We start from the raw sequence: 11,526 nt of genomic DNA on the forward strand, positions 1-11,526 counted from the left end.
AATCGTAAGAAAGAATTGAGATTTTTGCAAAAGACCATTGAGATCCAAGCCATGGAGTATCAAGCTAATGCTCATTGTGAGGACGTGAACACGACCCTCGAGTACAGATCCATGACTGCGGGCAGGGCTCACTCCGCGAGGGCAGATCTAGCGTAGAATCGGTTGTCTGCCTTCACCGAATGCGCAATCGAACTTTCGTCTCTAATGAACTATTCTCTCATGCCTAGGCTGAGCTGGAGCTGGAGAAGAAGCTACGAAACTTGAAGAAGCAGATATTTCCCATGCATTAAGTGTGTTCGCGGACTTTGAGGCAAATATGTTGTATTCACTTATCATCTTCTGCGACCCTCTTCTCTCGGCCTTGCACGCCTGCGATAAGGAGACGCCTGGACCATTGCGAGCTCGTCATATCAATATAGCTCACGTACTTTTGTACTCATTCTGCAATTAAATTACAAGCTGAAAATTTGAAGGATATATTTGCGATCTGAATACCTTCTCCGGCAGCTAGCTTCGTGTAAAGGTCAACAACATTCGGACAGTTGTCCTGACAATAAGGAGAGCAGAGAGATTTGACAAATCCGTTTTCAACGAGGGCATCCGACGACATGCCAATAGACATCCTCTCCAGGCCGCAAGCTTTTACGCAATCGTCCATCTCAATCCACTCAACAATGTGATCTGCCTTGACGACAGATGCCTGCAAGGCAAACCACGCATAAGTTAGCTTCCTGAACAGCAGCAAATTGGGTACTACCCCAAAATATCTTGAGCGGGCAGACTTTAAATGTAAGAGATATGGAATGGGTCATCAATGGAGGGGAGAAAGAATTTGAAACCCTGAAGGTGCATGCAAAGACTTCATGAACTACCTGGCATTCATATTGGATGTCCCCAGTTTCCATAATACCCTTCTCAAGTACGCACCGGGCTCCTGTAGAAGAAACCGCAAAAGCACAGAATTCGACCGGAAGGTCTTCACATTCAAGTTTTCCTGCGGATGGGGAGCGTCAGAATACCTACTAAGTGGCTTGGAGCCTCAGAATGATGGAAACCTCAACAAAATGAACGTGCTGATCTAACCTGAAACTAAAATGAGAGTTGCAGAGACCATAGCAACAAACAAGGAGAGACTGGTGTGGCGATCCATTTCGGCAGAAGCAGTGCAAACAGGAGAGGCATGTAAAGCGAGAGAGGGTGGAATAGACGCGAGAGGAGTTCTCGTAACGACGAGGTAATTTGCAGCGTTACTCTCTGAACGTAGCTTTTGTAGCCATTGACGATTCAATTGGAAGCTTTGCACGTGGCCCTCTCGTCTTCCTCCCTTTCTATTAGCCTTAACTCTTAGTTGAAGGGTAAACTAGATTTGGTAGGCAAGCCTATACGGTCCCTAATGTTCTAAAAAATAAATTAGATTAATTAGTAGTTGCAAGGGGGAGGGAAAAAGGAGGGAAATAATGATGGCTATTTTGGATGCTTTTCCCTTTGAAGAGCCTAATTTGGATGTTTTTCCTATGATGCATGACATAATGATCCAAGGGAAAATGAGAAAAGAAAATGTCACATCAACGGTTCTCAAGAGTGTGGGAAATAGCACCTTGAGGTCTAGAGCATGGAGTGCTATTTTCCATGGTCCCACCCTATTTCCCGTGATGCATTTGCACAGCATAACAAAAATAGCTATTTCTTATGTATTTCCCTTCCATGACATAAGGCCCTAAGATAAGGTGAGGGCAAAAAATGAATGTCTCCAGCTCGGGGGGGTCACTCATCATATGTAACCCGATCACGTGAGTTCAACATAAGGATATTTTTTATTTCTAAAATTTACAGAAATAAATATACATAAGGGACTATTTAAAGTAGTTTTGGAAAAATTTTACAGATTTGTATAGAAAAGGGGTACATTTTATTAATGAAAAATTTTACAAATAAGGAATTTTAAATATAGGCCTTGAACACACGTGATATAGAGGATTTATACATAGTAACCCCCCTGAGGTCTCCAGAAGACCTCCGAGCTCCAAAAGGTTCCTACCAACCTAAGATCCATCGACCTTGGGGTCCTATAAAAACCAGTCCCCCCAAGAGTAGGGGGAGAGGGGAGGCAAAGGCTCGAGATAAGGCTTGTGAGGGGGATCCCTACCTACTATGATACCGCCTGTGTCTACATAGATTAAGGCCTTTAATTCTCAAATAGCATTTGGTAATCGGTGGTGAGACATAGACAAATTAATTGAATTTCCAAAGGTGGGTGAATAGAGGCTTTTAGGCAAAAGGATAAAACACAAGGGGAAAAAATAGACAATAACATAGTCGCAACAACATATTATAGTGTTGCGAGATTATGGCTCTTTAAATGGATTTTTGAGTAGGATAATGCCTTGAGAAATGGTCAAATGGTCATAAATTAAATACGCTTAGATCGCACTTCCCTTGTTCATCCTTGGCATTCATTCATTCATTGATCACTCCCTTTATTTCACAGTACTTCACATTCATTTATTCATTGCTTCATTGATCGTTCCCTATACTTCACAGTCCCATTTTTGTGATGGAACACATAGCTACTATCATTATTTCAAATTTGTAAAAGCAAAAAAAAGCACGAATAAAAATATGGATATGAGACACAACAAAGGACCTCCCTACAAATGTCGGGTGGTGTGCTTTTTTACTCCTTTTTTATGGACTTAGTGATTTCTAAAGATTTGTGCCTTCTAAAATTTGAAGCCCAACAAATACATGAATGAAACTATGCTCATAAGATCTCAGAATTTTTGTAGTCTATATAATATTATGATATGGACTACAACTATACAAACATAGGTGTTGTCATCCTTTGATCTTGCATCCAACTTGGTTGTCTTTGCTCCCTCACATGGAAAACATGCATTAAAATAGAGAAATGTCGTAAGAATTTAGATTGAAACTTTAAGCAATTAAGCAATTAAAAATATTTGTATGATAATATATAATATAATTAGTATAACCGTGCATGGTGTGGTTATACTAATAAAAATATTTGTATGATTAAAAATTTAAGCAATTTTGTATGAACAAGCAATTAAAAATTTTGTATGATAATATAATTAGTCTAACCACACATAGTATTGGTGGCACTTCCCTCCATAAAGAATTATAATTCAAGGGAATGGGCCCTATCCTCACCATCACGTTTGACAACATCACGAATATTAAAGTTCGGCATCACTAATAAGTCTTATGAATGGATAAGATACTCACATATTAACTGAATATCAACAGTCGTATTCATATTCCAATTCAAGAAATCAATGTCTTATACAAACCAATCATATAGTTTCCTTTCACATTTTGAAAACATGGAAAAATAAATTCAAAATAGAAGGCACATTGAAACATGCTATTTGTTATTCTTGAACAAAGCACATTTTAAATTGGACAAAGGACTTGTAAAATTGAGCTTTTACCATAATTAGTATTCTTTGCGCATAGTTGTTGTATCTTTTCTTTAAGCCTTCGTTCAGTTACAAATGTGTTTTCTGCACTTAAGGAGCCCTTTGCTTTTTCTTTGAGTTTAATTAGAGCAAGCTGAAAGACTACATAACTCAAAGATGCCTAGGATCGGAGGTTTACCAAACAACTAGAACCTAGTAGAAGACTCTTATGAAGAATTTCACAATGGTAGGCTTGATCAAAGACTTCAAAGCTTAATTGACAAACTCTCAGTCTATAATTGATGTTTGATCTCCATTTCTTTTCTTCTGTTCTTAGTTATTTTTGTTCGTCTTTACCTCTTGAACAAGTTCTAATGGGAACTTCAGGTTAATATTATCTTGCCTTTTGAGAGATAATACAAAACACTGTTTTTTGCCGCTTAAAATGTGTTTTCTTTCATAGCCTAGATTTTTGCCTCATTACTACAAAATTATAGTGTCTTGAAATTATATTTTCATTCGCTAGAAGGATTTTTGGATTCCCTCCCAAGAGGAAGAAAAAGTCCAAACTTAGGAAATGCTTGTTAAATGCAACTTTGCTCTTTTTGTGCATCATGTAGCCTCTCTAGAATCAAAGTCCTCAAATAGACAACTATTGGTGCAAGAGATGTGCATTGTCTATATGATATCAAGATACCCTAGGTTAATGAAGCTCAGGATCTTGATACTGGCCAAAGAGTATGAACATAACCCATGGCATAGCCTCTTGGGAACTTGCTCAAAGCTTGCTCATAACACTCGATTGGAAATTATTTTTGCAAATGTGAAAAATACATTCGAACATTCTACAAACATGAAAAAATACATTCAAAAAAAGAGTCTTGTTAAAACAACATATACGTTATTCTTGTACGACGATGCTTAAATTCAAATTTGAGAAATAGTACTTGCAAAACCTAGCTTGCTATGTACTAGTTCATTAATAGGTGGAGCGAGTTTTTGGATAAAAGAAAATATGTGTCTAATTGGCACAAGAAGCCATCAAAATACAAAGGTTCAAGAGCCAAAGATTGAATGTCGACAATCAAATCCAAGCACATAGGAAAATCAGCATTGATTCGAAGGTTAAACATCCTAATTAGAAAGCAGCTGCTGCTTTACACAAGTCAAGTCGATAAAAGGATTTGTGTATTGAGTTCAGAGCAAGAGGAAAAAATTGATAGATGACTACCATCGACACACAAAAGTTCAAGGAGCATACAAACTTTTGCTGATTGGTTTGAAGCAGCCCTCAATGGCATATTGAAGCAATTGAGTGTCTCTAGTGCTTTTGGATCGAGTACTTAGCTGCTGCAAAGAGTTTTGATACAAAGGTTGATTCTAAAGGCTAAGGATCAATAGCACACGACCCTGGAAACAAAGTTTTAAAGACATATGTGATGACAATAGAACATAGAGGTTTGAAGGATCATTGTTGAAGTCTTTCTTGAGATATTTGTAGAATGAAGAAGATACAGGGGGGTTCGATCGACTCCCAAAAAAAGAGGCATCGATTTCAAAAAAACAATTACTTTGATGACTCTTCCGAGTCTCTCTCCTTGCTTCTTGGAAATTAGTATATCATTGAATTGCTTTGTGCCATCCAATGTGAGCATCACAAAGAGATTATCATTGGTGGCCTTAAATAGGCGGGTCATTGATCCTCGGTTCCTAGCGGCACAAGGTCATTAGCCAAGAAAATGGTTCAATTATCGGTCCATGGCCTTCACCGTGGTGGTGAAAGTTACTGTGTTGGCTAACAAGGGCCTACAAGCAACCTTTCTATGATGATTTCTTGATTGTGTCCGTTCGCAAGAAAAACCATTGTTGGCTTTCTTTGCCAACCGGGGATGTGCTTGAACTTGTTACTTGTCCCCTATGGCATAATAATAATCCGGGGCATCTGGATTGGAGTAACCTGGATTGAGAAGGTGTCACAATGCCATATCCCATCAACGAAGAGCTAGAGAAGATTCGTGTCCGTCAACATGAGAAGAAATAGCAGCCAAGGGTGCAATTCAAAATTTTGGCAACGTTGCATGGTAGAGTGTCAGTGCCTATTGGTAGAGCAATTAACATGCAGACATCCACATGGTGGGAGGTCCCTCCGAGCTGGCCGACTGACGGGGACGACGACTGAATGATGTGGACATGGTTGCCATGTAGCAGGCCACCTTTGCCACCACGTACACTCACCGGATTTGGCTCCTAGCGTCGGAGGTTATGGGCTTCAGCATTCGTTGAGTGGGAGGGTTCCATTCCTTACATGTGTACATACAAAAAGAGATCATGATCTCCATATATCCTCACCCCATGCTTCACTCCATCTCCCCATAGTAGTTTCAAGTAAACCATCATATCACGGTATCCAACTGCAATCTACCTTCTCAAACTATTCATTGGTAATTATGTTGCCCAAGCTGACCTACCTCTTGATTAACCTTACTGGTGATCATTTCGGACCAGCACTCCATACCATCACTCCAAGTGTGGGAGATGGTATGGAATTCACAACTTGTTGGTTTTACAAAACAAATCCCAACTACTCAATTCGCAAGGGTAGCTTCCACATCGATGACTCTTATAGAATAAACCATTTGCTGTGATTTCGGCCTGTCATACTCTGCCAGTCTTGTTTAGAATTAACTACGATCGAGAAACAGCCAGATGAAATCCCTTGCTTTTAATGAAGTCTCAAAATATGACACAATATGTGTTAAAGTATTCCTCTTTTCCTTTAGTAGGCAAAGAAATATTGAGGTTCAGAAAGAAATGATCAACGTAACTCTTCACAGAGGTTCAAGGACTCTAAAATCATAATTTGCAGAGATGTTCAAACAATAAAGAATCATGAAAACAAACCCACAGAATTCCGATAGCCTTGCACCGGGCACTCTTGTAAAAGTCTTATCACAGCATCATCGCACCCAAGAGCACTTGCGATGATAGGTGGGGCACAAGTCGTTTTCAAGCAAAGGAAGAGCGTGCGGTGTGTAGCTAGGTGAGAGAGATTCACACCACACAGTGAGAGGAGGGAGAGGAAGAAGTGTGTGTGTGATAAGAGAGAGTTGTAGGAAACAAGAGAGAGAGAGGGTACAACGTCCCGTCTAGTCAATCCACCTGTGCAGCTACAGAGAGAAGGACAAGTGTAAGCTGTGGGTGAGATTCCTCAGGAAACCTGGCTTTTAGTGTAAAAATACCAGTTAAACTTGAGAAATCCCAATTGGAAAAATCGTATGCCTTTTTTAATAAAGGGTTCAAATGATATGTCTTTTTTAATAAAGGGTTCAAATGAAAGTCTAAACTTTATTTTAAAGGCACACATGAAAATAGACTTTAATTCAAAGGTTCTAGTATGGATAGTCTTTAAATTAAAGGGTAAGTGTGGAACATGCCTTGATTAAATTATGTGTATATATATATATATATATATATATATATATATATATATGTATGTATGTATGTATATATATATATGTATGTATGTATGTATGTATGTATGTATGTATGTATGTATGTACAGATATACCCCCCTCCAAAAAACCTATTTGGGGGAACCATTATTCGGCAACCTCAATTTGGGGGAACCAGTATTTGGGGCATGGAGAGACATTCCCGTCTGGCCCAAAGTTGCGCCTACTCACACCTGAGGCCATCTGGCCTCTTTTTTCAAAATTTCTGGGGGGGGATGTCTCTCCATGCCCCAAATATTGGTTCCCAACAAATAAAACAAAACAAATATGGAAAAATATTAGGCAATCTTGAACCCCCCCCTCCAAAAAACCTATTTGGGGGAACCACTATTAGGAAACCTTGATTTGGAAAAAGATTAGGCAATATTGAAACCCCATCTCCAAAAAACCTATTTGGGGGAACCACTATTAGGCAACCTTGATTTGAGGAAACCAGTATTTGGGACATGGAGAGACAGTCCCCCCACCCCAAAAAGTTTGAAAAAAATGACCAGATGGCCCCAAGTGTGAGCAGGCGCAACTTGGGGCCAGACGGAGAAAAAATTTTGAAAAAAAATGGCCAAATGGCCCCAAATGTGAGCAGGCATGACTTTGGGCCAGACGGGGTCCCCGTGACTTTGGGCCAGACGGGGTCCCTGTCTCGCCCAAAGTCGCGCCTACTCACACCTAGGGCCATCTGGCCATTTTTTTTCAAAATTTTTTTGGGGGAATGTCTCTCCATGCACCAGTATTTTCATGAACCACTATTAGGCAACCTTGATTTGGGAGAACCATTATTTGGGGCATGGAGAGACATTCTCCCAAAAAATTTTGAAAAAAAAAGGCTAGATGGCCCTAAGTGTGAGCAGGCACGACTTTGGGCCAGACGAGGACGTTGTCTGGCCCAAAGTCATGCCTGCTCACACCTAGGGCCATCTGGCCTTCTTTTTTGCAATTTTTTTGGGGGAATGTCTCTCCATGCCCCAAATAGCGGTTCCCAACAAATAAAATAACAAAAAGGTGAATTGGGGAAAAATTAAGCAATCTTGACCCCCTAGTTCCAGCCAAGTCCGCAACCAAATATTATGCCTACATGCAGGTGCAGTTGATTTGATCTAGTAAGTTCTCTTTTCTTCTTCTTTTTTTAACACCGGGAAAAAATAGCCCTGTTTGGAGGCCCATATCTTCTAAATGGTGCAAGATATGAAACTCTCCATCTAAATCGGGCATGCAAATCCAAGCCAAGAAAACACTTTAGAGTGCCTTTTTTACATCTTCGGGCCAACAACTCTCTCTTACAGACTTTTCCCAAAATCAATCATCTTCTCAAACATATTTGCCTTTCCAAAGTGCTCACTCTCAATATGTTGATGAAATTGTGAAAACAGATCATGGAAGCAAAAATATAGTGCAATGACCTATGGCCTCACAATGGGTATATATATGTCCCATGCACATCCCTTTCACTTTTGCATGCATATGCATATTATACTCCAAGATTGATTTATTACATAAATTCAATCATATTTATTTCTTATGTATTATGTCTTCTCTAGTTATTGTTAAACACTAAAACCTATAAGAACAAATGTCACTCTTAAACTTTTAGAGACAATTTTTCATTATAGATAATTGTTATCTTATACAAGAATCATTGATATTATACATATGTATGCCCCTAATAATCTCATTGTACCTCAATTCAATAGCATGGATATGCATGGACATGTTCTATGCTTATGGTACAATTGATCTACCGGTGTTGCTTCTTTTAGATGCTCATATACTTTGGACATGTTCTATGCTTATGGTACAATTGATCTACGAGTGTTGCTCCTTTTAGATGCTCAAATACTTTTACTTTTGGATGCCAAACATTAGGATATGATATGGATATCATTCATCGGGTCTTGATGGATATGTTAACTTTGAACCTTCAAAAGCTTTCCACTTCTTTTAATAAAGAAAATTGAACATTTTTTTCCCACCCTTGTCATGTCCTATCTTCTTACTGAATCTTTGCATGCTTGATTTCCACATAATTTAAATTTAAAAATGATGCATTGTGTTTATTACATCCAAATTTTTGGTACATTTGAAGAAGATCTTTAAAAAATGTTATATAATTGACAAAATTTACAAAAGCAAAGTTTTTAAATACATATTTAATTATAATGTCCCCTATAACTTATATTATTCATGAGTCAAAGTTATTAATTGAATTAAAAAATCAATCTAGCTTTAAATATAAGCAATACCTAAGAGTAGAATCTTCCCAAAATGTTACTTGGAGTATTCCATCAAAGCATGTATTACTTGGGGGTTCAAGTTGCCAACTCCCATTCTATGTAAATAATAAATACAAGTGATCACATGCAATTATGTCTGATTGTTTTCAAATGTGATATAATGTCCAAGAAGTAAATATAACTTCCAAATAGCTACATACATATTTCATATACACAACATAGTACATATTAATTTGTCTCATCCATGCATGAGGTGGTGTAATCTGGCACCATTGGGATTTATTAAGTAAATAAAGACTCATATTTAATTGAACCTACATAATCTTTAAAGTAGTACATTTTCAAAGACCATATACCCGTTGATTTAAAATCCCAAACACAACACGTATATCTATACCTCATCCACAAGATCCCAAAGACAACCTACTACCTAATATGCCCCATCAGTTGTTTTCAAGACTTACATCTACACCTCATCGACAAGATCCCACAAACAACCTAGCTACTCTCATCCATGCACAACCTATTGTTCTTCATCCCTGATTCATGTAGTAATTCAAAGTTGTCCTGGCTAACTAAATACAACAATTAACCTAAAGTAATACATTCTGAAAGAATTAATATGATAATTTACAGAACAAAATATAGATATCCAATGTGGTATAAAAAATTTATTGGTATATTCAATCAAATCATTTTTAGCCAATGTACATGAATGCTTCCATTCAATGAAAGATAGTATTACATCCATGTGCTGATCTTTAACTTTTTTATCTATAAAAGAAAATAATAATCATTGTAAGGCATGCCGCCCCATTGTGATCGTGAATTCACTTCTCATAGATATTGTAGTAGCAGTGCTTGGCATGTCCCTAAATGATCAATTTTGATGCATCATGACAATTGCAATAATTAAATCATTAGTATTTCTTTAAAATCATTAACTTAGTAATAGAAATCAGAATATCTACAAAATAACTTCAAATCAAACAAAGCGTAGGAATGAAATCAAATATTTATTGTGTCCACTACATCATGATCCATAGGAATCCATTTGCTTCTCTCTCTCTCTCTCTCTCTCTCTCTCTCTCTCTCTCTCTCCCCACAACATAGTCCTCTTACCCTCGCTCCCATATAAGCCCCTTTTGAGCAATCCCAAAATGAAGTACTCCTTCAAAATGTGTCTTACATCTCGTCTAGGGAAAGAGGAGCGCTTCATAAATATGGAAAGAATGGGAGAAAGAAAAGAGGAAGAGATTGAGAGGACGAGGCTAAGAGCAAGAAGAGGTTGTGAGGATGTTGAGAGGAGGCTAAGAATATTGAGAGGGGGAGGATGAGTGGCGGTTGAGAGGAGGAAGCTGAGAGGAGGCTAAGAGGAGGAAGAGGTTGAGAGGAGGAGGTTGAGGGGAGGTTTAGAGGAGGAGGAGGAGGCTGAGAGGAGGTTGAGAGGAGGAGGAGGCTGAGAGGAGAAAGAAGCTAGGAGGAAGGTCAGAAGTCAATGGGGATAGTTTACGTGGCCTCTTAGGAGGTGTTTGGGGGTTAGGGACACTTTTGGAAATTTTTGAACTTTTGAAGGGGAAAAAACTTGCGATTTTGTGGGCCCAGGGAGTGAGGGAGAAGGGTAGGGGGACCATGAAAAAGTCAAGGGGGGAGTAAATGCCCCAGGAGGTGGTGGGGGAAAGAGGAGGTAAGTGGGAGCCTAGTGGGGACCAAGGGACGTCTCTCCACCAATGAGAGGCCGATATGGAATCCTCCATTCTTTTAATGCCCGTACTTTCACATGATGTTCATAGAGAAGGCTATTGAATGGTTCGACCAATATCCAGATCATTATTTCAACACATGAAATGTGTTGAGGGAAGCTTATAAAGATATTTTAGCATGATTTCAACAAAGAAAAAATGATTTTGAAGCTCAACCAAATCAAGCAAAAGTCAAGAGAGATGGTGTATGACTCTGCTACACAAATGAGTTCTCAATAATCAATTGACCACTACGTCCTCAAACAAAATAATGCTTTATTCATAGTTGTTGAGTAGCCTTTCCCAAGGATGCATATTTGAGGAATATAAAATTCACAAATCTAATAGGAAAGTCTAACAAATTGTTGCACAAGGCAATTGTAATCCGATAAGGGGTTCATTAGTGAACCCAAAAGAAAGAAAAAGGTAGCCTTTATGGAAATTTGCAATAAGCCTCATCCCCAAATCAGATCATGCAAGAGCATCACCTTTATTATCGAATGTGGCTTTGAAAAAAAAAGCATGATTAGAAAGAACCAAAGTATTGGACATTGATAGACACCCAAGACTTGCATTCTCATCCTAGACCACTGGAGACTAGGACAAGAGGTGATTTGAACGCTTG

The 11,526-nt window shown here is 38.6% G+C and overlaps 1 protein-coding gene across 1 annotated transcript; it reads right to left on the reverse strand.

Moving 5' to 3' along the window:
- Window positions 1-201: 201 nt before the first annotated feature.
- LOC147905239 (uncharacterized) lies at window positions 202-1,150 on the reverse strand. Its single transcript, XM_087378797.1, has 4 exons — window positions 1,084-1,150; window positions 873-994; window positions 496-700; window positions 202-386 (listed from the first exon to the last, which is right to left on the reverse strand). Exons 1-4 carry the CDS (start codon window positions 1,148-1,150, stop codon window positions 202-204), a joined length of 579 nt encoding a protein of 192 aa, XP_087234923.1.
- Between the last annotated feature and the right edge of the window lie 10,376 nt (window positions 1,151-11,526).

This window comes from Dipteris shenzhenensis, chromosome 1, assembly GCF_047967505.1.
Source record: "Dipteris shenzhenensis isolate YYH24624 ecotype China chromosome 1, Dip_SZ_1.0, whole genome shotgun sequence".
In the NCBI taxonomy this organism is placed as follows: Eukaryota; Viridiplantae; Streptophyta; class Polypodiopsida; order Gleicheniales; family Dipteridaceae; genus Dipteris; species Dipteris shenzhenensis.